This window comes from Osmerus eperlanus, chromosome 7 (genome assembly GCF_963692335.1).
Source record: "Osmerus eperlanus chromosome 7, fOsmEpe2.1, whole genome shotgun sequence".
Taxonomy (NCBI): domain Eukaryota; kingdom Metazoa; phylum Chordata; class Actinopteri; order Osmeriformes; family Osmeridae; genus Osmerus; species Osmerus eperlanus.
This window is the reverse complement of record NC_085024.1, coordinates 6,282,277-6,310,117: the sequence shown is the minus strand read 5'-3', so window position 1 is coordinate 6,310,117 and position 27,841 is coordinate 6,282,277. Positions and strand designations below refer to the sequence as shown.

At 40.6% G+C, this 27,841-nt stretch overlaps 3 protein-coding genes across 5 annotated transcripts; all 3 read right to left on the bottom strand.

Moving 5' to 3' along the window:
- Positions 1 to 5,349: 5,349 nt before the first annotated feature.
- On the bottom strand, positions 5,350 to 9,485 carry stmn2a (stathmin 2a). Its single transcript, XM_062466834.1, has 5 exons — positions 9,322 to 9,485; positions 7,640 to 7,732; positions 7,331 to 7,503; positions 6,955 to 7,146; positions 5,350 to 6,667 (listed from the first exon to the last, which is right to left on the bottom strand). Exons 1-5 carry the CDS (start codon positions 9,338 to 9,340, stop codon positions 6,608 to 6,610), a joined length of 537 nt encoding a protein of 178 aa, XP_062322818.1. The 5' UTR covers positions 9,341 to 9,485; the 3' UTR covers positions 5,350 to 6,607.
- Positions 9,486 to 12,285: 2,800 nt separating this feature from the next.
- On the bottom strand, positions 12,286 to 18,991 carry upp1 (uridine phosphorylase 1). Of its 2 annotated transcripts, none has more exons than XM_062466833.1 (8): positions 18,888 to 18,991; positions 15,979 to 16,017; positions 15,445 to 15,556; positions 15,125 to 15,283; positions 14,563 to 14,677; positions 14,126 to 14,335; positions 13,877 to 14,023; positions 12,286 to 13,479 (listed from the first exon to the last, which is right to left on the bottom strand). In XM_062466833.1, exons 2-8 carry the CDS (start codon positions 16,011 to 16,013, stop codon positions 13,331 to 13,333), a joined length of 927 nt encoding a protein of 308 aa, XP_062322817.1. In that variant the 5' UTR covers positions 16,014 to 16,017; positions 18,888 to 18,991; the 3' UTR covers positions 12,286 to 13,330. The 2 variants fall into 2 exon arrangements, with proteins under 2 accessions (XP_062322817.1, XP_062322815.1); XM_062466831.1 differs by having other exon boundaries at positions 18,804 to 18,940.
- A 1,044-nt stretch (positions 18,992 to 20,035) lies between these two features.
- On the bottom strand, positions 20,036 to 26,883 carry gra (granulito). Of its 2 annotated transcripts, XR_009930865.1 has the most exons (8): positions 26,689 to 26,883; positions 22,060 to 25,397; positions 21,430 to 21,512; positions 21,265 to 21,317; positions 21,105 to 21,180; positions 20,847 to 20,953; positions 20,629 to 20,693; positions 20,036 to 20,416 (listed from the first exon to the last, which is right to left on the bottom strand). XR_009930865.1 is itself a non-coding variant. In XM_062466830.1 (7 exons), exons 1-7 carry the CDS (start codon positions 21,916 to 21,918, stop codon positions 20,392 to 20,394), a joined length of 501 nt encoding a protein of 166 aa, XP_062322814.1. In that variant the 5' UTR covers positions 21,919 to 22,021; the 3' UTR covers positions 20,036 to 20,391. The 2 variants fall into 2 exon arrangements, 1 of the variants encoding a protein (XP_062322814.1); XM_062466830.1 differs by lacking the exons at positions 22,060 to 25,397; positions 26,689 to 26,883 and adding an exon at positions 21,827 to 22,021.
- Positions 26,884 to 27,841: the final 958 nt, after the last annotated feature.

Genomic DNA, 27,841 nt, shown 5'->3' with positions numbered 1-27,841 from the left:
ACTAAGAAGATGGTGGATATATTACAGTTTTTCACGGTTGCTTTGGTAGGCTACATTTCTCAGATCACAACTGAAATTCTGTAAATTATTCATTCAAGCCTCACATCATCTTGTCACTTGTGCACATCATAAAAACAATTTCTCATTCTTTGAACAAATGGTCAGTTATTTGGTACATTCATGCAAAGGATTATGTAGGCTACAATTGTCTGCTATTTCCTACATTGTCACTTATTATGTCATGTTGTTCAAAATGTATCATACTCTCTGGAAAAGTATTTTCCCCTAATACATCTAGATTTTAGTTCATTGTTAGCCTGACGTTGTCATACTCATAATTCTAGTCAGAATATGAGTCAGGTGGAGTCAGGTGGCTGAGCGGTGAGGGAATCGGGCTAGTAATCCGAAGGTTGCCAGTTCGATTCCCGGTCATGCCAACTGACGTTGTGTCCTTGGGCAAGGCACTTCACCCTACTTGCCTCGGGGGAATGTCCCTGTACTTACTGTAAGTCGCTCTGGATAAGAGCGTCTGCTAAATGTAAATGAGTCTGATACCGCTCCGTTGGGCTGTGAGTATGGGGCGTGTTTCAACCGAACCCGGAAAAAAATGCCTTTTCACTCAATTGGATAGACCTACAACCAATCAGAGCAACGTAGTATGTTGTTTGTCCATCCATCCATCATCTGCCGCTTTTCCGGGGGTCGGGTCGCGGGGGCAGCAACCTAATATGGTATGTTGTTTGTTGAAAACAAATTCAACCCAAGCGCTCTTTGGTGATGTGGTTGATTACGTTACTGTTGATCATCTGTCCACCATCGTATAAAGCCCGCTCTGGCAATTTGATTGGTCCGAACAGCTCTTGTTCGGACATAGTTTTTCCCCAACCGATCGACCCCAGACCCAACTTCCCGACCAAATTATTTTGTGGGCTGGCTAAGTTTGGCTGGCACCCAGCCTAGTTCATTGTATAAATTACAGTAGGGCTGGGCGATAAAATATCGAAGTAATGACTTCCCTCAATAAAGATATCGTAACATTAATTCATTTTCAATAATATCGATAATTTCGATAGAGAATAATTAGTCCATTTAATTTCTGTGATGCAGCAGGAAGTTGCGGAGAAATGGTAGCCTACGCTCACTAAAATATAGGCTACTAAAGTATAGAAGCAATATAAGTTATTTGAATATACTGAGCACCTCAGTGCAGTGGTTTGGCTTTTTGAAATCCGAGAATCCGAGAGCAATGTTCGGTGCAAATTAGGTGGCTACCAAGTCTGGTAATACGACAAATTGCAAATGTGGACTTCTCGACAGGTCTCGGTTAACAAACGTTTTAACAAATCTCTGCTACAAAGCTATGGAGGATTATAGGGGCAAAAACTAAATAATTAATTAAATAAATAAATGAATGGTTAAATACTTGGATACGTAAATAATGATATAAAACAAAGCTTAAATAAATGACTAATTATATAATGTAATGCCTAATTGACATACAAAATATATAAATACACACAAATGTATTTGTGTGTATATATATAGATTTTTTCATGTGTTCACATTTATTTATTTATACTTACATTTATCCACGGTGTATCCACACTATTTGCTAGCCTGGTCCTAACCAGACTCTCGTACATTGCATTTGTACATAGAGTCTGGGCTCGATCCATTGACGCGTTAACTTCCTTGAAGGCGGGTACTCTGTTGAAGTTTAAAACTATTGGATCTGCCCAGAGCCACTCTGGATCTTGCATAACCAATCGCTAGCGTTCGCCTTAGCCAACTCCTTCACCACTAACGGAGCTAGCTGGAAAATCAAACAAATCCTATGGGGATCAAAGATTGTTATTGCTCCGGCTTTAACTTCTGGATATTCGGCAACGTTGCCACAACGGACCGAAAGGCTTCGCTATTGCATCTTTCTCCGCCGCCATTACGTAACTACTACTCAAACTAGCGCACAACATCAACTTCGTTCTCAGCCACTCCCTCTGTTCGCTGATTAGACCGGTAAAAAGTTTACCGGAGACATCTGACCAATATACCTCAAGTCCAGACGCAGTACAGAAGCACAACGAAAATTGAGCGGAAGCACTAAGAGGGCAGAGCCGGGCTAGGTGTTTGCTGCAGCAAAATAAATCTTTTGTCACCTGTCACCAAGTCAGGGGGCGGGTTAAAGCCTCTGATTGGTGGTTCAACTTAAATCGACTGCTTTTGACTAATTCAAGATGGCAGTAGGCTACCTAGTGCGGATTCAATGTATAAAATATTGCATGCTACAGTGGTCGAAATGTTGACGGTAGCTGAAGAGATGGAGGCAACTGCCAATTCACTTTTTTTACATCATATTGAGAGCTTCGCTAAAATTATAGCAATAGGTGCATTCAACTTCATGCAGGGCCGGCGGGGCCGACAGCCGGCTGCCTTGAAGCTGAGAATGCCATTGGCTGCTTCAAGTAAGCCGGCTGCAGGCGGCTGCAGGCGACGATGGTGTTGTGCCGAAATCTCACTCCCTGCCAGAATTCCACTCCCCTATGGGTGAATGCGTGCACTGCCTTCCTAGCGTAGGCTATTGCTATGTGTAGATTGGCGAACCAAGGCGATTTTTACAAGTAAACTGTTAAACCTTGGTTCCCTCGTCTTAGGCTTTGAGAAAACTGTCAGTAGGATATTTTATTCATGTTTTATTGAAATATAAGTGATGTTGCGCAGCACTTGAGAGCCTATACGATTTGTATTACGTGCTACATGTAAATCAGAATGATTGTTTCATGAAAATAGACGTGACGTTGAGCTGCACTTGAGAACACCGGCGTGCAGGAACATGACTCAGCAGCACACTTTACTAACAGTATTTTTGACAGAACTATTTGTCCTGTGTTTTATTTTATTAATTCAAATATATAATATATTCATATGGATGATGCATTCAGTTCATAAATTATGAGGCATGCTTTCCCCGACACGAAAGTAGATAGGCTATACTGCTTTTCTAAGTAAAACGTATCGGTATTGGTATTGGCAATACTGGCCCTGTATTTACTCCTTGGTATCGGATCGATACCACATTTTGCAGTATTGCACACCCCTAGGCTACAGAGTGAGACGATAGAGGATCCCTCTGGATCGAAGAGAGCTTGATCGACTGGTTGAGCCTGCCTGGTGTGTAATACTGTTCATTCACCAATCAGAGGCTTTAACCCACCCCCCTACTTTTGAGGGGGGACGAAAGATTTATTTTGCTGCAACAAGTTACACCGTGGATAAATAAAAGTATAAATAAATAAATGTGAACACATGAAAACGTAAATCTACACACAAATACATGTAACATTTATATATTTAGTGTCTCATTTAATTTGTAATTTATATACTGTATTTTGTATCTCAATTCGGCATTAAATTATAATAATTAGTCATTTATTTAAGCTAATTATTTATTTATCCAAGTATTTAACCATTACATTATTTATTTAGTTATTTAGTTTTGGCCCCTATAATCCTCCATACAAAGCGTTTGCATACCTGTCGAAAAGTCCATATTTGGTTTCTTATATACTACAACAATCCCAAATCAAACAAGTCTGGAGCGCCATGTTGTCAACATCTCCAAGGCAACCGCTTGCTAGGTCTGTAAATCGTTTGCGGACCTCTGGAGATGTCTGCAATGGTTTTTCGGACTTCTTAGAACGTCTCTGGACCAATAAGAACAGCGTATTGGTGCAATTATAATACTAGTATATTAAAAACCTTTTTTACCACCTGAAGCAAAATCACTCGTTGGAACATGCAGAAAGTGTGAGTTTGCGCCAAGGTATTGATAAAAAGCAAGGTTTTAAAAAGCTTAAGTTACTTGACCCCAGGTGCTCCCTGGCCGCAAACATTTCTCTCACACCGCGCTGACTAAACTTTATGCCGAGTGTAGGGAAAAAGTTGAGGAAGAGACTTATTTTGCTACTGCGGATCTGTGGTCTATCGTCTTAATTATCGTTATTGAATGGAAATATAAATATCGATAATTTTTTACTAGTGCTGTCAAACGATTACAATATTTAATCGCGATTAATCGAATTAATGTCATAGTTAACTTGCGATTTATTGCAATTAATCGCACATTTTTATCTATTCTAAATGTCCCTTGATTTCTTTTGGTCCCATTATTTTTTCCAATTTTAATGCTCTTATTGGAACATGGAAAAGTGGATCGGATTGCTTGGTGCAAATGTTTTTTTTAAATTGAAAACAATATTGCAATCGCCTGGCTTTGACGAGGGGGCGGAGAATTCGCATCAGCTGTGTGCTTGGCCATCAAGTGGTATTTCAGAATGGACGTGCTGCGATGATAGCCCAGTTCACAACGACAAAACACACCGATCACTTTGGTCTTGTCAATGGAACCTGGAACATTTGTCAACTTTTTTAAAGTAAACTTTCCATTCAGAATCTTATTGGCATCCATTTCGGCGTCTCGCACTCGCCATCCACTCAACGTTAGCCTATACTCTTTAGTCGGCTCGCAAACCCAAACAAGTGTGTGCGGCATGCCTGTTATTTTGTTTCCGGTCTAGCTAGATCCGGTGTTGTGTTGTAGTTATTCTAACGTCAGTAGTTGTTGCAACAGTATGTGATAAAAACTACAAAGTTTGCTAGGCCAAAAATAACGTTAATCTCGCGATAAAATAATTGACGCCGTTAAAATGGGTTTGCGTTAACGCCGTTAATAACGCGTTTAACTGACAGCACTATTTTTTACCCATATCGCCCAGCCCTAAGTTACAGTAATACTTGCAAAATGGTTGAAACAGTTGTCATCCGTGATTGTAATTCCCCTTACAGCACTTCCATGTTTACATTTCTACTAATTTTTTAATTTTTTCCCTTTGTGCTATGTAGTGCTGTAAAATATTTTTTCTGTATTCCAATGGCATGGTCTGTCAACAGGACAAACAGCAAAAGCATAAATGTGAATCCATCCAATCTCTTGCAATCAATCTCCCACATACAATAAATAATGTGTAACTTTGTTCTGTTGCAATTGATATATTTTAATTTACATTTTTGTTATCAACATCTTAGCCATAGTTTACATTAGAAACTACTTACAGAATACACTGTCATTGACATGCCTAAGCATTTCGACCCTCTTGTTTGTGAAGAATGACACAAGGACACATAAATATTTACTTTTGAAAGAAGAACAAAGGATTTTGAGCAAGTTACGGGCTTTTGCAAGTAATCCATTGTGTGTTGCCGAGAAATGCACTAACTGTTGCAAATGTTGAGAATGATTAAAAAATCAAGGTGTCTGAGAATTAATTAATCAACTAACACCACAATATTCAATCTGGGTAGGTAATTGGTTCTTTTATTTGGCAGTTAAATCTTTTTCTTGTCTTTCAGCACAGAAAAGTATGTGATGGAGCATGCCATGTACCAGAACCCCTAACCCTTATTCAGCAAAGTTTTCGCAGGGAAATATGAATGAGACCAATACAGGCAGCAGGGGAAGCAGGCAGATCATTGTGGCATATAAAAAAATCTAAATGACTAAGTGTGCCGAATATGGATAATAATTTCAGTCATTCTCTATCTTACTAATACAGGGAAAATATGCAACTGATAGTCCACCTGAAGAATACCATCACACGCACACACACAGACACACTGTTCACACTATTACGTAATATCAAGGTAAGGGCAACAGCATATTTCATGGGTTAAAAGGTCATTTATCATGCCAGTATGATGACATAACATTCAGGAAATTTCATCTCCAAATACTGTAGACCGGGGTACACATTCTTCCAGACAATAAAGCACCTATTGTTTATCAAGCCCATGTCAGGATGGGTTGATATTTCACTCTGCAAGTTTGATAAGCACAGATATGTGCGTTGATAGCATGTGTTTGGTGTGTGTGCAGAGCTAAAATGGGATACGGTGATGTCTGTAGTAGTCTAAAGTCTGAGCACTCCACCCATTTGTAGTCTTCACAAAGACACAGAAACTGACATCATCAGGGAACACTGTAAACGTCAGCTAATGACCAATTCACAACACCAAAGCCTTTCACAAGAAACTGCTGCAGATTGAAATTTAAAGACCAAGTGCTTGAGCATAACAAACAAAACATTTGAAATAGCACAGGGCTGTACAACTAAACTATTTGTTTGCACTACCTACCATTCACACATGATAGATAGATAGATAGAGAGAGCGAGAGGGAGAGAGAGAGAGAGAGAGAGAGAGAGAGAGAGAGAGAGAGAGAGAGAGAGAGAGAGAGAGAGAGAGAGAGAGAGAAAAGAGAGAGAAATCAGATTGATAGATCGATAGATATAGATAGATCGATTGATCAATAGATAGATAGATAGATAAATCAAGTATTTACATAGTAACGGCAATGTTTGTTCCCTTTAAATTCAAGAAATTCATTCATTTCCACTGATAATACTGAGAGAGGGGTGTGTGTAAATATTGAGGGGGTAGAGTGTGGTGGCGAAATTCTCCTCCCTATAGGGCTCTGGGTCTTTTCTGGAGAGGCTAGGGTTTGGGAGGGATGGAAGGGCGTGGGCTGTTGATTGAGGTCAGGGTGAGGTGAGGCTCACGCTGTCAGCTCTTCCCTCAGCTCCTTGTTCCTGCGCACCACCTCTGCATGTCTCTCCTGCAGACACAGGCAGAGCAGGTGAGAAGGTCACAACAGAACAGCACAGCAGAAGATGGACAGCACATGATGGATTTCCATGTGACCATAATAGTGGTGTGACTGAATGCTATTGCAAGGTTACAAACTGATGAATCACTGCTATCCTTCTACAGTTTACCAGAAGAACTCTTGACATGTTTTTGTTGTTTTTTCACTCGTCCACTTCTGATTATGACTATTGCTGTACACCTCAACCCTGAGGACGCTCAGTGGCTGGTGACAGGTCCATGATCTCAAAATCTCACCTTCTCCTGCAGACGCTCCAGCATGGCTGCCAGCTGGGCCTTGCGGTTCTCCTTGATCTGCAGCATCTTCTGGGTGAGCTTCTCCTCTGCCATCTTGCTGAAGTTGCTGTTCTCCTCCATGGCCTTCAGCAGCACCTCCCTCTCGTGCTCCCTCTTCTCCGCCAAGGCTTTCAGCACCTGGGCCTCCTGGGACTGACACATGGGACAGGGGCACCATATGAAAGGAACCATCTATTTAACCCTCACCACCTCCATACTCTAGAGCCAAAACCACATGACACACACAGTATTTGTAGATGCACTTAAACAAATACTTTATAGAAACAGGATCAAGTCTGGGATAATCCTCCCCTGGAGGTCAGCAAAGTGTGGTTACCCTTCGGCGGTCCTCAGCAGCCTCCAGCTTCTTCTGGATGTCATCCAGAGAGATATCCTTCTTGGGAGGCATGGTGATGCTGTGGGCCATTTCTGACACTGGGGAGGGGGGCTTCAGGATAACCTCGAAGGCCTGGCCTGATGCTCGCTTGTTGATAGGCTTCACCTCCATGTCTGCAAAACAAGCCAGCATTAGTAAGCAGTTTTGGGATGACAGCAGGTAGAGATTACAGTCATCTGGTATGGGAAAGAACAGACAACACGCAGTCTTTGCATCTGTGTTGAGAAAGGAGCTTGACCTGAGTCTTACCTTCAAATTCACAGACAAGCTTCTGGGACTCTGGATAGAAGCAGGAGCAGATGAGGGAGAGGACAGACAACTCCTTCATCTTCTCTTTGTATGCTGTGGGAATACAAACACATAAGACTTGTCAGTTTGATTCCAGTCCACATTATGGCACCTCATTATGAATAATATATTTCTGCATGAATACATGTACATCTACACTAAAAATAATTACTGTAAAGAAGGACATTAAAGGCAACATTTATTGAAGGCTACATAGTTTTATACATTCTGGTGGTCCTCAGGTTTGGTGGCCACTTCTTGTTTTTACATCTCATACTAAAGACCTTAGTCCTAAACATTAACCTTAATCTCCTCCTCCATTACACCACCACAGTAAACCTCTAACCACCATGGACAGTATCCCCACTAGGTATTACCCAGCCCATTCACTTCACCAGCAACATATCTCTATCCAGAGGGGACTGCAGACAGTCAATACTGATTAGACACAACTGCAAAGGCCAGTGTGGACAGCTAGCTTACTGCAGGGCTGGACCACCTCCCACCCAGCTGCCTGCTGGCCTGCTACACCTGCATGCCACAACTCAACCCAGCCTGCCTCCCTACAGATAGGCCACTTTGACCAATCACACGGATGCACCGTGCTCCAAAACGTCAGTAGCTTTGTGACAAAAGAGATGTGTTAGCAACACATGCATAGCATCATAAAATGACATTGTTTCAAGAGGATGTTTTCCGTGAGAGAACCTAAAGTGAGTCAACATCTGGTATAATGCAGTGAGTCATCAATATCTGTCACAGGTTTACTGAGATAGGTCTATCAATGGGAAACAAAGACAAGACAATGTTGTCTTATTCCACTACAGAGCATCCAGATTATTACTTGAGACATATATAAATATTTAGGAATTTAATATGATAAATGTCTTAATCAGAGTTTTCAAAATTAGGTCTATAATAATCCCAAATAAGGGTCTGTCATAACTATTTTGTCCGAGTTCAAGTTGTAGGGTATCTATGGGTGATTTCAATCCAGAAAAATAAACGTGTGAAAACAGTACATTTATCCTATAGCTTACATTAAGCCTAGTTTCGTTCAATATAATACAACGAAATTGATCTACATTCTGACCCAGAACGTCGCGTTGACGTTAAATGAAAATAAATGATCTGAGTCTTTGTAAGTTTTCTTTGAATGGTCGGTTAGGCTTTAGGCAACCGGCGTCTTGGGTGGGGTCTTTCTGCATTATGCTGCTAGATCAGCCGCTGAATCAAAGTGGCAGGTGCAGCATCGTGCATAAAACATCGGAAAGGTTTTATACGGGATCACGATCATGTAAACAAAATATATCTGATTTGATCAAATATTTCTTAATCGTCTTGCAGAAATAAGCAAGCCTACGGACAACGCCTACTCCGATTCTGAGAGACTGTAATACCCTCTTGCTCTAATACCCCCGTCAAAACCTCAAATTGTAGGGCAAATTCTCTTTTCAAAACAGCCGACAATAATGTCTACGGCATCGTTTATAAAAGATTTGCATGTCAATAATTATTTACATGTCCTGTACAGATCCCAGGCCTCAACAGTGTAGTCAAAGAAAAAGGTTTCCATGGATAGATGCAGGTGTCTGAGACGATCGTACATTGTAGGTACTGTTATTTAAATTCAATCATCTTACCAATTGCTGTTTTGGCCATGGCTTTTTCTCTTTAGCAGCGGACGTTGCAGGACTGGTCAAGTTGGGAGATAATGCTGTTTTAAGGCACTGAGTCAGCGAATAAGACCGGCTTGGATGAGAGTCCGAGCTGAAGATGGGAGGGTTGAATTATGACCATAGGCGATTTTACCTCGGGTGCAGGGGGTGAATTTGCACCCCCTACTGTTGGGATGAAAACAAATTATTTTCCAATAATAATAAAAAAACGATTAAATGATTTTGGAACATTTTAAAGTGATGTCAGAGTTGTATACTCATGATTCGTTGTATTCTAATGATTCATTTTAATTTTCAAAATCTACTATTAATTTTGAGCATATTTTTGTAAACAAAGTAAATGTCACTACCCTTTGCACCCCGTTTATAACCTAGAATCGCCTATGATTATGACTCCGCACGAGCAGATTGGAAACCCTCTGTATCTTGACGCGAATCAAGAAAAGCATACGTCCTACAACCAATGGCAGTGAATTTTGTTTACATAGTTTATACGGTTTAATAGCGGAAAGTAATCACAAAACTAGACCCACTTTAATTCTTTATTTGAAATATCGCACATTGCGTGCTTTAGAGCGCGTATCGGGTTCACCAAACCTACCGTAACTTTGTAAATGAGGGGCCATGAAAAGGATTATTGAGCATCCTTGTTGGTGGGAGCTGCGGATTGACTTGACAGCACAATGCAATGTATGGCATAGGTCAGATTCCCCTAAAGCAGGGGTCGGCAACCCAAAATGTTGAAAGAGCCATATTGGACCAAAAAAACAAAAAACAAATCTGTCTGGAGCCGCAAAAAATTAAAAGCCTTATATATGGCTTATAATGAAGGCAACACATGCTGTAAGTGTCTATAGACCAATTATTTGTTTGTAAACATTCGGGATGCGCGCGCAATGTGGCTGCAGAAAACCGGGAAAGGATAGCCTTTATAATGGTTAGAGAAGTACACGGATTATACAAATAGTAGGATTTAAAAAGACCAAAAAGGTCGAGAAGGACAGCCTTTAAGAGAAAAGTGGATTCCCCATTGATCTGTCACATCAGAATTTTGATTTGGGTTACGAACGTCTTGAAATTTGAGTGAGAATGTCGCCCGGTAGACCGCATCTTATGCGGCAGCTATGTCTTCACGTCACAAAGTTCATAATTTTACAGTTTTACAGTCAATTATACACCTTTAACCCTTGTGTTATCTTCGGGTCATTCTGACCCATCAGTCATTGTGACCCACCGTCGTATTGCGACAACTTTACCGCCTACAAAAACAAAGTGAAGCATTTTCTTTTAACCGTTGGGCTGTCTCAGACCCCCCACATTGCAAAGGTTAAAAGAAAATTATTTTTAGTTGTTTTTGTATTGGGTAAAATTGGGTAAACACAACGATGGTTCGTTATGAACCTTTGGGTCATGTGACCCGAAGGCAGCACAAAAGTCAAGCAGGGCAGCTTTAAAGAGATGGGAATTCTTCTTTTAGCCAGCTGGTCCGATTATTTTTGTGATTTGTGTAAAACTGGCAATCTGAGTGAGACTGCGTCCCCGTTACACTGTTTTGACGTTGTTAGCCTCAGTCAGACTCGGGTCGCTCACTGGCAGTGTGCACAATGTTGTATTTCACTCCATTCTCCACTATAAACGTCAGGGAGGACTGCCTTTTGTAGATACAAGCCTGCTGAAGATAGCCAGCATCTCGGATTTCTTTAACCAAGCCTGTTTCATTCATCATTTGCCTGAGAAAGCGACCTTCGTTAGCCAGGCTAGTTTTGCCCGAGCCAGCCTAGTTTTGCCCGTTCACTCCATTCTACAGTAAAAACGTCAGGGAGGACTACCTTTAGTAGATACGAGCCTGCTGAAGATAGCCAACATCTCGGATTTCTTTAACCGAGCCTGTTTCATTCGTCATTTGCCTGAGAAAGTTATCTCCGTTAGCCAGGCTAGTTTTGCCCTATCACTCGGTCGGGATATTTAAGGTATCGGGGGTCAAGTGACTTTTGTGCATGGACAAATGAAACGTAAATGTATTTGTTCAAAGGACAAGTGCCTCAAAAAGTTAATGTCAAGCTCTGAAATCCAGTGGCCAGAGATATATGATGACCTGATCCAAGTGTATACCTGGGAGAAGTCCGTCCTTTGCAGCCGACATGCGCAGTTGAGCATGCTTGACAGTGGTGTGACGTAGGGTGATAATTGGTCTATATTAGCTATATTACTATCAACATGATAAGTAGGCTACAAATACATAATGAGCATTCATGCAATCGCACTTTTTCTCTCACTCCCAACTGGGTACTCGGCTGCAAATGTAGCATGCCTTCCCTGGAAATGTCTTTCCACGTTACTCTTTTTGTTATTTGACAACTTCTCATTACAAAGCAAACATGCAGGCAATCCTTCCGCATTGGCAATGAAAGCAAATGATTCGGTCCAAAAACTGTTGAATCCTCTGTTCTCCTCAGCTATCTTTCTCTTTTTCCCTTTGGGATCCATGGCCCATGACACACCCGCCGGTTTGTTTGCAACAGCCACCTGTCTGGCATTACGCCGAGCTGAAAGAAACGTGTGTCGCAGGCTATGACGTAAATCTTCGTTGACAGAAATGTTGAAATAAAATATTTATTATACACATACACATTTTGTGGTGTATCATTATTTTTTCAACATTTCTGTTTTAATAATTAAAACAAAAAATATGTTCACACCATCTTTTTCCATTTTCATATTTTTGAAAAAGCTCCAGGGAGCCACTAGGGCGGCGCTAAAGAGCCGCATGCGGCTCTAGAGCCGCGGGTTGCCGACCCCTGCCCTAAAGCATAGATCCACAGTAGTATAGAGCATGAGCAAGATATAAGCGACTACACAGGATGTGGAAGGCAGATATGATTAATGACAACCTCTGTAGTGATCACAACTACACACAAGTTTTGCAGGAAATATTTTTTTTATTAGACATTATATATATATATATATATATTTAGTCATTTAGCAGACGCTCTTATCCAGAGTGACTTACAGTAAGTACAGGGACATTCTCCCCGAGGCAAGTAGGGTGAAGTGCCTTGCCCAAGGACAATATATCTATATATAATATATATAAATATATATCTATGAATATATCTATAAATATACTGTATGTATATATGTATTTATTTGAGATCATTATAGACATCTTTTTGCAGGAAGAACATGAAGATTACATTGCTTTATGATTAATAAAATACTCGGGCAGGACACGTTATTTTGTTCAATAGCGGTTTGTGTTAACAGTATGTCACAGAATGCAACAATCTATAGAATAACTTACTTTACATTTAAAGCTTTTGGTGAACTTGGGCAAACAGAGGTAGATTTGAAAATGAGGCACCTGTAATAATCCTTTTATAATAAGTCTACAACACCATCTAGTAGAATTGGACTTCAGGAGCTGAATTCTTAATTTCACCTGACAATTTGCTTGGATAAACAGAAGGGTAGGATTAAGAAGTACAACACTCTAAAACAATCTACACCATGGGAGCCTGTCATGAAGTCTTTAAAAGAGATTGTCAATAACTCAATCAATAATTAGCCTAATTGTAAATAGCAACAAAGCCGAAGAACCCTGTAAGACCCCTGGTTGTAAAATTACTACGTCACTTTTAGCTCTCTAATTTCTAATTTCTTTTTTTTGAAAGACCCTCTTTCAAAAAAAATTGCACATAGTCATGGGCCAACACAGTTACACTTAAGAGGAACTTAAGTTCCATTTCTGCCAATCTATAAATTGCATTCTTTACCAATCACTAAGAAATAATCATTCATAATAATAATCACAGATATAGTGAGCAGCAATAAATATCTAGGAATGTGTTTATGATTGTGATTGAATAATAAAATCAAATTCAGGCTACACTAATAATTTCCCTGGGATGCTCTAACACTAGGCTTCAAATTTCAGCAAATACCTAGTTACAGCAGCCTACCAACAAGCAACATACTAGCTTTGGCCAGAAGCATTCAACATCTTCTTGATGAAGTGGGCGACCAGTATTTGTGGACGTTGTTGGTAGTTGTGAAGAACTTCATGGGAGCTGGTCAGCTGATCTCCTTTGTGTCTATCCAGCAGGGTCACACACACGACAGCAGCTTCCGAAAGCAAGAGAACAAAAGCTCCATTACTATTGTGCCTTTTCCTCTTCAAAATGTCACTTCAATAAAGCTTATAATACAAAGCAACACAAAGCCTAATTGCTGATGTGCCATTTTGTATTCGACTAAGTGGGTCCTAACAAGTGCATAGGTTTGGCTTGGCTTGAAAGGTAGGGGGGCTGTTTGTTCTGAAATTAGTGTCAAACATAAGTGTTTGTATCCCCCCCCCCTCCCTCCCTTCTGTGAAGCGCATTGTGTTGCCTTCTGGTATTAAATGCGCTATATAAATAAAGTTTGATTGATTGATTGGTCTGCCACAGTCTGTGACAGGGATTATAAAAGTGAGGGTGACAAACATGACATTTCAAAGTGTGAAGGGCTCGTATATTCCTACCTCGTAAACCACTGAGTTTGCACATTGCAGCAAACACTGAGGACTCCATCTCAATATTGCGGACTCCAGACTGATACGCCTTGGCCAAGTACTCCTGCTTGTCCTTCTCAGAGTAGGAACAGAAGGCTCCATCTAAACGAGCTTGTCCTGGATGCACAAACAATTACTGTCAACAAAGATTAAAATAAATGCAACAACTTCATAAATACACACTGTGGGGAAAACATGGGCGTACAATGGACCTCCTACCCTCATAGAAATCCATGGTGCACATGGTTTTGCCAACAACCGTGTCAAACAGGCCCAGGTCCTTGCTGCACTGCAACAACTCGTCAGCCAGGCACTGGTCCAAGTCGGTGCTGCGAACCACTGTCCTCCCCAGGATGACCTGCTCGAACTTGGGCAGGAATGAGGCATCCACTGACTCCTTGGTGACAACCACAGTGCCTGGTTCAAGGCCTACAAAGAACAACGGGAGAACAAAACTGATCACAGCACTGAATTGTGTTTTACTGTAACCAGGGTCCAACAATGTAGTCAATTATTGTTATTGTTACTCAAAGAAAAGACAAGGTCTAAAGCTTTTTATGAGGAAACTGACTACTAGTGCTCCATTTTAAATATTATATATTTAAAATATTTACTAACCCTAACCCTAACCCTAACCCTAACCCAGCTATACTTACCTAATCCACCCGAGGTCCCAATGCGCATGATGGTAACATCTGTGCACTGTGCATGGTGCAGGAGCTTGATGAGTTCATGTAACATGATGGATATAGATGGGATCCCCATACCATGCTGCAAACATAAAGCATGTAACAAACAACATACAAATTACAATTGTACTTCTGAACACAAGGCTTTTCACACTGCACTTAACCCAAGGCTAAAAGCATTCTTAGAAGGTTCTGAGTCCCAGACTAAGAAAATGTTCACATTGGCACATTCCAAAGTGGGCTAACCCCGACTTTAGCCTAGGACTTGCAGGCCCTGCTCTGGACCAAGGTTAGCCCCAAGTTTGTGGGGTTATCCCCTGAAAATCAACTAAACAAAGGCCTAAGAGGTGCCAGTGTGAAACAGGGATAAGTTATCCCAGGGTCAACTCTTAGCCTAGGGCTAAGGACAGCCCTGGGCTAAGAATATGCAGTGTGAAAATCCTATAATAATAGTGCCTCATATGTGTCTCAATTCAAAATCTTATGACACAACAGTAATTTAGATGGTTAGTCATAGGTCTTTACATACACTGACAGACAGCACAGGGCCAACTTTATACATGGCATAGCGGTCAGTCCCAGCACAAATGTTTGGGAACTCAGATTTCTGATCCTCAAAACTCAGCTCGCCAGCAATGTATTCAATGAACAATTTCATCCTCCGGGGACTGCCTCCAACACACACAAACTGAGACACAAACACAAAAGAAGATCAGGTTGACTTGGATGAGAAAAACACAAAAGGGCAACATGATCTCACCTAAAGGGACAATGTGAAAGCCATGCAATACACTGTAATCGATCTTTAAAGTTTGCCCACACGATAATGTGATGAAATGAAATTGTTACTTTAACATCGCCAAACATAGCTTGTAGGTCGTGAGTTGAGGTTCCCAGATTGAAATGGTAGAGTATGTCATCTTTCATTGCATCCAGATGCGGATTGTGCACATGGACAGTACTTCAAATAAGAAATAAGCAGTTAATTGAAAATGAAACATTCAACAGAAATTGTAGGAACAGCATTTCTATTCCATGTGTAAACTTTTTCTTTGGCGCCAGCTACGTGTTCACAATAAAAGGGAAATGGTGCAGCCTCCAACTTGACAGACCTTACTGTAGGCTAATAATAAAAATAATTGAAACTTCCTGTATAATGACTTCCTGTATAATGACTCGTGTATACACGAGTCATTATACAGGAAGTTTCAATTATTTTTAAACAATTTACATGGGAGCTAAAACGAAATTAAGAGGAAGCTCTATTCAACTGTTGATATATTTTAAATGTACGAACTCGATATTTTTATTATTTTTATGAATTACAGAAACTTTTATCTTAACGTGGTCTACTGGAGGCCTAAATAGTGAGCGACAACTCACCTGCACATGTCTTTCTTATCATCGCCTGTTGCCATTCTCCTGAAAGGATTTTCAAGTTAGACAGAAGCTTCAACAGCGAGGTGAAGTTAGTTTCATATTCGACATTAAGCATTCGTCTCACATTCGGGAAACGCTAGCGTTAGGGACCGTGTTTAAACTACCCGTACAATTTTGAGAAATTAGGACTCATAATATTTCTAGGAATATAAAACCTCAAACGGACACCAGAGTATTCTAACAATAGGTGCGTTCGACATGGACTGCGGCTGCATGAAACGACCGGCGAGAGTAGCCGCTTGCAGTCGGGGAGGAGTAGAAAACGGCTCTGTAAAGTCGGACATTCCAGATTCTCGTGGTTTGATGCGTTGACGTCAGTCATGGCCGATCAAGCGCTGTTTGCTTACTTTACTTTATTTATAATTAAACTTAGTCTTTCCGTTAGTGAAGAGGCGGACTAAAACCCTTTCTTCAACACATTTTTAACGGATTTGAGCGTTGGCAAAACTGAAGATGTCAGAATAATTACAAAACACGCGTCAAACTTGTCGTGTGTGAGTCTGGCCAATCATGAAATAGCTGTGTCGTCATTAGACCCCTTGCAGTTGCTCTTGAGAAAATGCGCTCGGCCATAGACATATATACATATGTCTAGGCCTAGACATAGACATATCAGTGAGTCAGATGGCTGAGTGGTGAGTGGTGAGGGAGTCGGGCTAGTAATCTGAAGGGTGCCAGTTCGATTCCCAGCTGTGCGAAATGACGTTGTGTCCTTGGGCAAGGCACTTCACCCTACTTGCCTCGGGGGGAATGTCCCTGTACTTACTGTAAGTCGCTCTGGATAAGAGCGTCTGCTAAATATATAGGTGCATTCGACATGGACTGATTTCATGCAGCGCTGCAGCCGGCTGCCTTGAAACAGTGAATTCTGGTTAGACTTTTTGTCCGACTTGAGACGGCGCCGAGGCTAGGTCACTGTGACGTAGCCATCAAAGTACAGAGAGTAATACAACTAATACAAAAATAAAGTGAAGCATTTTCTTTTAACCATTGCGCTGTGGGGGGTCTGAGACAGCGCAACGGTTAAAAGAAAATGCTTCACTTTATTTTTGTATTAGGTAAAGTTCTCGCAACACTGAATCTGATCCCCCATCAGACATTTACATTTAGTCATTTAGCAGACACTCTTATCCAGAGCGACTTACAGTAAGTACAGGGACATTCCCCCAAAGCAAGTAGGGTGAAGTGCCTTGCCCAAGGACACAACATCATTTGGCATGGCCGGTAATCGAACTGGCAACCTTCAGATTACTAGCCCGATTCCCTAACCGCTCAGCCACCTGACTCCCTGTCCAGACATCCCCCATCCAGCTCTGCCTCCATCCTAGAGGACATGGAGGGATTTAGGAGTCTTCAAAGTGTTCCTTCCACCGCCCAACAACCTCCTCAGTTGAAGTCAACAGCGTCCCATCTTTGCTGTACATAGCTTGGATGGTCCCCCGCTTCCCCCTCCTGAGGTGGCGGACAGCTTTCCAGAAGCACCTAGGTGCGGACCGAAAGTCCTTCTCCATATCTTCTCAGGGGGCTGGTGCTGTCTTGGCATTTAGGTCTACATCAAAAACTCTTTAGTTTGCTTAACTGCTGCATTAATTCACACTTGACTGGTGGGGACCTAACCCTTACTGTAATTGTAACTGTTATTTGTCCCTTTGCATTCTCTAATTATACTTTCTTCTCTCTGTTGCCCACCTCACCTCCCCTGTGGTGTGGGGGGATTGAGCTGTGAACATCGGACTGGTCGCTGGTGTGACAATGTGGGACCAAGTCCCCAAATTGACTTTAATCTCCTATGACGACAACACAGAGGTACTGGTCCCTTCCTGTCCATCTCCCTGGCTGTCCTGTGATGCATTTGGTGGAAAGCATATTGATGTAAAAAGCAAATACACGTTGGTTATCCTGTCACAATCAAACCACAGACTAGCTGCTGGTTGACCTGCAGCTGTGTGGCCATTGGTCAGAATTTAGTTTAGCACGGCTTTAATGCTATTTTCAGAGATTAGCAATTTCTTTCTTAAAAAAAAATGTGAGATTGAAAAAGTAATGGGTGTGGAAGAAGGCCAGACATTATTAGAATAATCTGGTGTCAATTTAATTTTTTTTAACAAGTTTGAAGTTATAAATTATAAATTAAGATTAGTGTGGATTTCATGCTATTTTCAGAGATTAGCGATTTTCGATTATAAAAAAAAAATGATAAGAGTGGGTGTGGAAGTAGAACAGAAATTATTTGAATAATCTGGTGTCCGTTTGAGCTTTTATATTCATAGAAATATTATGTCATAATTTTTCAAAATTGTACGGGTAGTTTAAACCCGGTCCCTAACCCGACGCTGCAAACGCTGCGTTTCCCGAATGTGAGACGAATATTGAATGTCGAATATGAAACTAACTTCACATCGCTATTTTAGACTATATCGGTCAACCAATAAAAGGTTGGCAACATAATGACATCCGTGAGAGATGTCTAGCAGTGAAGATAAGCCTACGGTTGAGCACCATCTTTGACAGGTGTAGCCTATGTATAAATGTTTCTTTGTTAATAAGCATGACTGCTATGCGATCAAATACGAATAAACATCCGATCATTTGGCACAACAAAAAATATTCAATGGTAATAGCACTAATAGACATTTTCGTGCGAAGGTAAACCAGAGGTTTTACTATACAAATGGGCTACCTAAACAAGACGGAATAACAACGTAAATCATTCTAGATTATTTTGTTGAATAGCCTACATAGGTAGGCTGTGACCTAGAAAGTGTTACCTGAAACAAATGTTACTTCCTTTCCACTAATGTTGGTTATCAATTTGATGCTCGTTTTCCAGGAAATGCTCAACGTTCACTAACCGGAGATATCCAAGTAGTTTTCACTATAGGACGTGACACCGGTTCACAAGCAGCAAAGCTTCGGTTATGCGATCTGAGCAGCAGCTATAGCCCAGTTTACACACTCCCAAATGACCACTGACTGAGCATGTACGATCGGCTTTGCGTCAACTTGCGTTACTGCCTGAGCGCTTTTCTCAATGACAGAAATGAACAAAGAACAGAAAATAAAAAAGATGGCAAAGCAGCGAAATTTATAGACTCACAAACTTACAATAATTTAGTATAGGAGGACAATGCATAAACATTCATATTTTATTAACCAATATTTTTAAAGCAACACCTCAAAATGAATGCTTACACAGGCTGGTAGGCCTATAAAGAGATTAACAATTTTGATCAAGATAAAAATCCACTCTTTGATGTCTTGAGCGCAGGATACAACACAAGGCAAAAAAAGTCAAATCAAACAATTTCCTTCAGTAGAATATGAAAGTTCTGCCACAAAGTCAAAACTTATTTTTTGCATTTTTTATGGCACTGTGACTATTAGCACTCTCTTTTTCAGAACCCAATGGCCAAAAAAGCCTTACCACCAGACTGAACCAAAAGAGGCAAATGCCTTATAACAACTTAGCTTATGACAAAAAATACATGCAATTAAATTCAAACAAATACTCTAAATATGAAAACATTTTCCATTCCACAAGCCCAAAAAAGTCAATAAACATAGAACACTCATATGCGTGGGTCAGCTAATTTGGCAGGTTTCAAATGGTTCCACAGTTGCCTTATCAATGCAAGTTTGTGACGCCTTATTTTCTGGAGAGGTCTAGTTATGGTAGATAAAAGCTATACTGGACAGGACTGGAAACATGGAATTGTCCCCAGTGTTTCCCCTAGTTTCTAGTGAGATTCCTTCCTCCCTGTTGTGTTTCTTTGTAATTCTCTGTGTTTGTGGTGTTGGCATGTCTTGTCCCCCTCCCTCTCTCCCCTGGTTCCTAGCTCTCCACAAATCTGTCTCGTTTGTAATCACAAAGCTGTTGTCCATTGTAGTCACCCTACACAATGTATTATTTTGTCTGTTCCCCCTTCGTCAGATTGTCTTTTGGGTTGCCTTAAGTGTGAGTAATCTGTTCCCTTGTGTCCCTGCCCCAATGTTTTGTCTGTACCTGAGTTTCTTGCTTTCTCTTGTGTTAGTTACAAATCTTAGTAATTTGATCCTGCAATGACAGGTATGATTTTATATTTTTCACAGTACAGGGGGAATACAAATATGACGTTAGATTTATTTCAAGGCAACATTTGCAAGCTTGTCTGTTATGTCATATTAGTGTCTCCACTCCACAAAAGCACTGGCAGTTCCAATAAGTTTTTCAAGTTCTAATACAAATGCAACATTTTGATAATAGTCATCATCCTTTTAAGTCTCAGACTAAGTGCCATTTATGATCCCTCTTCAAAGAAAACTAAATGTATATAAACATGCATCGCAAGAGGCTTTTCTGTACTAAAGCACCACGGGTCAAAATTCATCCATGCTAGGCAACCTTAAAAATAGAAATAGGCGTTAATAAACAAATGATTCATCTTGTCAGGTACATTAGACAGACAGTGCATTAGAAATGATGTTTTAGGGAAACAAGACAGAACTTGAACAAGTAAAAGGAAGTAAGAGAGGTGATGGGCACATGTAACGCCTACATTTCAACTTTCAGCACAGGTGTCAATTCTGACAATCTAGATGAGTAATTATACTCACATAACATTTCCTTCATTCCACCTCTTGTCACACTTCTCCACCAGCCTTGGTAGACCAGGATCTCTCTATAGAATAAATTAACCTGGGTTACTTAAGAGCTACACATACATGACAGGATCTAGAGTGAGGGACAGACACCAAGTTCTGTAGACACTTTATTAGACCCTTCATTTTATTACCCAAACAAAACAAAATGCTGTACAACCCTATACACTCACCGCCTTTTCCAGAACGACAGGGTGCTCAGGTAAGAAATCAGGCTTCCTTTTGGCAACTGGGGAGCTTGCCAACTCAATCAGAAACTCCCTACTGTAACATATTCGGACTAAAAAGAACATTTTAAAATGTCAAATCACAAAACCGTGGACCATTTTTAACCTCAGATTGAAGTGTGTCCTTTGGAAAAGATAAACCTTTTCCCGATGCTTAATTTGAAGACGATGCAGTAGAATACTGCTTTCCAAATACTGCTTTACCTTTATGACTTTTCTCCTCATTTTGTGTGTGGAGCTGTAGTATTTTGTAGAATTGTTCCACTCCAATGTTGTTGATCTTACAAATAGGTCAATAGATGATCATTACAAAAATGCTGAGTGGACAACAATAATCTGAGAAATAATTTAAAAGGACACTCACTGATTTGTCTTCCACCTGTGGATATGCAAATGTATCCATATTTCTAAAAGGCTCTGTGTGAAACAAAAGTATGTCAAACATGTAGGCTATTTTTGCAATGAGAAAAGACTACATTTAGCATGTGTAGATACATATCAGCCATGGATGGAATATGATATTTGCTACCCTGGTCAACATTATTGAACCGGCGTAGTGGCCTCGCTGGCTCCAGGTGTTTCTGCAAACTCCTTCTTCTTGATACCTCCATCCTAGTTTAACACACAGAATCCAAGAAAAATATGAATCCCTACGTTGCGTTTGTGGTAAGCCGGGTGTTGGTTTGATAAATGCGGTCATTGATACGACTAGCCAGCTAAAACGTTAAATGGTTTGACAAACTTTTTCAGTCATGTTCAACTAGCCTACTCATCACCGACCGTGATGCTAACCGTTACGTTGACAGAATCAGCAGGCAACTTTCATAGCAAGGCTAGCTCTAGCTAGACTAGCTTGGCTAACTGCAATAATTAAAATTTCACACGCAATATACAAACAATATCCACATTTTTGCTAGATGACTTACTCAAAATAAAGCAATTGACCTTTCTGACTCGGTTTTACAAAACAGATTAAAACTTTTGTAACACCGCACACCACGACAAAACACAGCATCATTCAGCTCGCTGCTTTGTGGAGCCTATAATGTGCGTAGCTAGCAGTAGGTTAGCCAAACCGACAGTTGCGATACTGAGAATAAGTGTAATTGTTTAATTCAATCAAATATATTTAAAGAGCCATATGCACATGATCATTCACCTGCTCAGGTTTGCTGCTTATTCCAAGAATACAGGAATATGTTCAGTCCGTTTTGTCCGTCTCTCAGTTTTCTCCCTTGTCCTCGAGTCCCACCCAGAACTTGTGACAGGAGTTATAACCAATAGCGTCCCGTTCTCTTTGGCATTTCATGTTACATAAAATGTTTTTAACAATGACTTTGTCACCAACTGTCCTAATACCTTCATCATGTAAAAATATGTATCTGAGTGCATCATGCGTCTGGTAGAAACATGCTCTTGCCAACTGCCTAGTTAGACCATTTGTTTGTGAACTTTGTGATGTAACTTAACTCTCACTGTCTAGACATATTGACATTGAATGGCAGCTGTTACCTTAACAGAGTTGATGCCAATCTAAAGGTTCAAATTCAATTCAATTCCCCCTGGAAATACCGATATTAGCATCAGCTGTAGGAAGGTGACACACTTGGAAAAAGAAACCAGAGACAACAAATTGACCATTTGTTTCAAAGCACCATGTAGTACAAGTGAAATAATAACGTATTCATTTAACAGAAGATTATTTTCCAAATTCACGTGAAGTACAGGGGGAATTTTAACCAGCGAGCTTGATCTGCAGTTAAGTGCTCCAACCACTGAGCAATAATTTCACCCCATTAAGAGGTCTAAGGCCATCCTTTGACAAGAGGTGTAGAGCAAAATATTTTAATACCTCATGCAGCTTTTTTTTTATCAGTAGTAATGATAAACAGTTGATCAAGAAATTCCATGTACATGCTTAATTAAGGACACCACTTTACCTGATGTACAGGTTAGAAATGGTTTCACAGAGGTGCAGTTCAAGATCCACTTGCAGTACATCACAATTGTATTACAGTCACACTATATAGTAAATGACACTACATTAAATGAAGTTTAGTTTGTATTCCATGAGTGGTTGAAGTGTGCTATTAGGTGACAACAGAAGACAATTGAATGATGAGCATTTTAATCAAATGAGTAATGCACAGTAAGGTTATTAAATAATGTAAAATAAAAAATAGCACTTTTGTTTTTTGTACCATATGCTATTCAAATTTCACAAAATAATTCTGAACAAAGACTGCACAGACGATGGTACTTTAATGCATTAGCTAAATTTGGAGTAAAAAATCAATAAAAATTCATCACAACATATCCATTATTCACTGAAGGATAATACTAACAAAAGTCAATGAATCTCACAAATTCATTTTAAGTGGTCTCACAAACCACTTTGTCCATCCACACCACTAATAAAAAATATAGGACTATTTTTACCTCTTTAGAATGTCTCCACCAAATCTTGACCACCAAGGGTCTGATCAAGGTGTTTAAACAAAAACGAGTTGTATTTTCCGCATGCCTATAGGTCTTCCACTCAATTCCTCAACCGCAGTCAATGCCTCCTGGCGTGACTCAAAGACAACTGTTGCAGAGCCTTTAGGAATACCATTTCTGTTATACTGCAAAGAAATAGACCCTGGAATTACACGATATCCATAACAAAAGTCATAGATTTCATTGATGGTGATTTGCAACGGTAGATTAACCAGCTTCAAACAGGTGGGGCCATCATAATGTTGGGGGGGGGGTCCAAAACCACCATGGAAAGATCCATTGCCACCATCCTGTTGACCGTAAGGACTTGCACAGTTGGAGTCAAGACTACTGTCCCCACGGATGTGAACCTGCAGGTCTGTCAGTGGAATGTGGCCATCGGGTGTCATGAAATCAGAGTACTCCTTGTCATGAGAATGAAGAAGTGAGTCTCTGTTCCTGGCAGAGTACCTCTCAGAGCTTCTTTCCCTTACTGTGTGAACGTCCATTGCAGGGTCAGCAACACCAAACTCACGCATCTGAGACCTTGAGATGCATTTCAGCATCAACTCTGAACCAAGAAATCTTTGCCCATTTAAAGACTGCGCAGTCATAGCCTCTACCTCGGTCTGAAAGATCACCAAAGCCTCTCCAATACCAGCACCCCTGTTATCACGCAACAAGATCACAGAGTCCTCAGAGATACTAAAGCCAAGGAAGAAGTCCATAATCTCAACTTTGCGGACATCAAAAGGCAGATTTCGCACATAGAGGCAAACCTTATCAGAATTGTATGGGTCAATGTGAGACAGAGACAGCCTTTCCTGAGACCTACTATGCCTTTCAGGAAGCTCATCTGCCGTGTGTTTATTGGTTTCCAGAATGGAAACCATTTTTTCTTTTGAGATTGGGGAGATATAAAGACATCGATTAAGGAACTCCTTCTTATGATGGGTAAGGGCATCACAATAGTCTTTCAGACTTCTGAACAACACAAACAGTGACCTTGTCCGTTTTGCTTCGCTGTCAAGCAGATATAAAATCTGATCATCCTGAAGGCCTGCATTCCTGAAGAGTTCCTTGACATCCCTCTTCTGGACTGAATAGGAGAGGTTTTCTAACAAGACACAGAACTCCTCATCGGCAGGAGGAGCAGACTTCAATGAGTGGCCCACAGGAGAGCGTGACCTTGCACGTTCTTGAGGATATCTCTGCCGATATGGGGGGGGGGACCCTTTTCGATATTTGTGGGTAAATTCATCTGCATTTGCCGCCATTGCACCATTTGCATTGATCCATTCTTCCTCTGTAGCTGGATAAAGTTCAACAAACCTTGAGCCAATATATTCCCTGTCCCTCTTCATACCTTCTCTTGCATCTTGTCTCGTTGTAAACTTCACAATTCCTTTACCATTATTTTGCCCACGGTGGTTCTTCATCAGGATCATGGCATCAATGATCAACCCCTGGAAAAAGTGTCTCACTTCGTCTTCAGTGACAGAAAAGGGCATTCCTTTCAAAAACAAGAACAAGTCACCCACACTGTTAGATTCTGACTTGCGGTTCTGAATGTGTGCCTCACCATGAGGATCCTGGACAAATCGATTCCCCATCTCAGGAATAGCTCTTCGCTTCTCCATGGATAGTTTCTCACTGAAGGAGGGGTCAGTAGCCTCACTTTCACGTCTTCTAAATTCCTCCTTGTGTGGTCGTTGTTGGTTAAGGTCAGGTTTTTTTGTACTTGCCTCTAGAATGCTCTGCATTTCTGACTTGCTGCTCAATAGTAAGTTAACCGGAGTGCCTTTTATACAACCGCCTGAACGAGTCATTGCTCTCCTTGCATCTTCGTCAGAAGCAAATATAATGAAAGCCTCATCACGCTCCCCACCAATAATATGCACCCCACCATCAGGGATTTTGAGGCCACTGAAGAATTTGCGTATATCCTCAGAACCCGCAGTGATTCTGAGTCCCAGTAAACGGATGACCACCGCCATGCTGAAGCACAAACAACAGCACCTGCAGACAGAGAGGTACAGAATAGCATTATTACAGACACAACCAGTGTCTGGCTCACCAGAAATTCCACAACATTCCACCATAACACCTCTGAGCCTTGTCTACTGTGGCACTAAAGGTATCTGGCCATAACTCAAATACTGAACGATGAAACAATCGTCACCACTGTAGCTTGGAAATTGTTGCCCTTTGTCCAACATTCCAATTGACTCAAAGCAAAGACACAGATCTTTATTCAAAGTTCTGTGGTTCAACATCCAATCAAAAGAAGGTACATTCACAGTTGGACTCGGATGCAAGTCTCCCACTCGCATTACTTCAATAATTTCATCCAGTATTAAAAGTTAAGTTCACCGTTTCCATGCTATTTTTTTCAACACTACTCTATGGTATGGGCTCTGTATACAAATCAAACAGATGACAGATCAAACATGCACAAAATAGACCAGAACATATTTAACCAAGTCAGGCACAACAATTTCGGAACATTGGCAAACACTGTAGTTGTGAAGATCAACTAAGTCCTTCTGAAACTACAGTAAAAGCATACTTGCCAAAGTATGCTAAACAGTAAAACCAGTAACTAGAACAGCTCAAATTTATTTCAACTATTATTTCCAAATATTAGCGAACGCCATGCCCCCCTTAAACTTAGCGTGCATCCATACACCTACTTTTATATTTGATAATTCTGACAATGCAATATGAATTATACTGCCAGCCAGGCTACATCCAAGAAAGCTCATGACCACACACGTACAACATAGGTTGATGCTGTACCACACAAATATAGCAATTACTTGAGTAGTTCAATGAACCATCATCAACTCACGGACATCACACAAAAAACTCTGTTGGCTAGTTCAACAAGGTTAGCCCATTTGACACCCAGGCGTAGTCACGTAACGCTAGATTATAAGTTATGGGCTACTTTCGATGGCTCGACGTTAGTTCAGAAACACACGAGACGAGAGCTAGCTACACAGTAGCATGCTAGCTAGCCTAACCGAGCATTCATTAAGATGTCAGGATAGGCGAGCAGCAATCTAACAAGCAGTTAGCTGCAAACCTCCTTGTACGTATGTACCTTTCTTGGTTTTAAACATAAATACCTTATAGCTAAACTCTTTTGGAAATACACGGTATTGCTACCGTCCACTTCCCACTCCCACAATCACGCTAGGCAACATTTTGCTTTACACAAACTCATTAGCTCCAAAGCTACAGGTAGGCTAGGCCTTGATGCGGGTTTGCAGAGATGCTACTCTGCAAATTAGGATTCCACACTTACACAAGTAGGAAGTGAAAAAACAATTTTCAGATCAAGTAAAAATCTATGAAATTGTCCTCGTGTCACTAAAAGAATAAACCCGGATAGTGATATTGTTGATTCGTAAGGAGGAAGGCCTTTTTACTATAGTTGGGGTAGCGAGAACATATTATTTCCGCGTTTCTTCTTCTTGTTGAGTTCTGGTTTGAAAATCGCATCCAACTGTAAGGTGCATATACCGCCACCTACTGTGCTGCAGTCACGGCCCACCTACATTACATTGTCCTTCAAAAAAACACTTCCTTCCCCACCAGTCCTAACCTTCCCCCTTCCCAATCCCTCCACACCACTAATTTTATTTCCGCGTTTTGCATTTCATGCTGCTCACATGCAACTGCCTAATCGCTTGCAGATTGGTTTTCTTCCTTGATTTTGATAGTAGGCTCACATCACCCCACCTACTCCAAATCCATTAAATCAACCAGCATATCTCCCGTCTGACCTACCAGTCTTTATAATATTGAGGACAGCAGCCGAACTATGGAAGCAAATTGTTACCAAAATTCAAATGAAAATGCATTTCCAGAAATTCATTTGCATTTTAAGAATGTGGCTGCATTATTTGACTCATAAATGAAATTAGTAATCAATCATCCTATTTGCATTTAAATTTTCTTCTTCAAGAGTGCTCAATCTTTCACTTAATTAAAATGAAAAAAGAAATAGACATTTGAGATTTAATTTTCAAAACCTGCCCCAGCAAATAGATACCAAAATTCTATTTGAAATGTAAAATTTGAAAATGAAAATGCATTTTAAGAACGTGGCTGCAAAATCGTGACCACAATTCAAATGCATTTCCAGAAATGCATTTTCAAGAACGTGGCTGCAAAATCGTGACCACAATTCAAATTCAAATGCATTTCCAGAAATGCATTTTCATTTTAAGAACGTGGCTGCAAAATCGTGACCACAATTCAAATTCAAATGCATTTCCAGAAATGCATTTTCATTTTAAGAACGTGGCTGTAAAATCGTGACCACAATTCAAATTCAAATGCATTTGCAGAAATGCAAAATGAACGAAAAAGCATTCTGAGCGGCGCAGCAGAGTGACGTCAGTAGCCGCTCTTCTTCAGCTCCCTGCTGACCGAGCTACCCATCTTGTTCGGTA

Coding starts and splice junctions, on each gene's coding strand:
- stmn2a (XM_062466834.1), bottom strand. Junction 7,147..7,330: donor CTGCTGAGGACCGCCGAAGG/GTAACCACACTT, acceptor CCCATGTGTCAG/TCCCAGGAGGCCCAGGTGCT. Junction 6,668..6,954: donor TGGAGCGTCTGCAGGAGAAG/GTGAGATTTTGA, acceptor CTGTGTCTGCAG/GAGAGACATGCAGAGGTGGT.
- upp1 (XM_062466833.1), bottom strand. CDS start 16,013: ATGGCAACAGGCGATGATAAGAAAGACATGTGCAG. Junction 15,284..15,444: donor CTATGTTTGGCGATGTTAAA/GTAACAATTTCA, acceptor TTTGTGTCTCAG/TTTGTGTGTGTTGGAGGCAG. Junction 13,480..13,876: donor CAAACTCAGTGGTTTACGAG/GTAGGAATATAC, acceptor TGCTTTCGGAAG/CTGCTGTCGTGTGTGTGACC.
- gra (XM_062466830.1), bottom strand. CDS start 21,918: ATGATGCTGTGTTTTGTCGTGGTGTGCGGTGTTACAAAAGTTTTAATC. Junction 20,954..21,104: donor TGAGGAGAAAAGTCATAAAG/GTAAAGCAGTAT, acceptor TGTTCTTTTTAG/TCCGAATATGTTACAGTAGG. Junction 20,694..20,846: donor CTGTCGTTCTGGAAAAGGCG/GTGAGTGTATAG, acceptor TTTATTCTATAG/AGAGATCCTGGTCTACCAAG.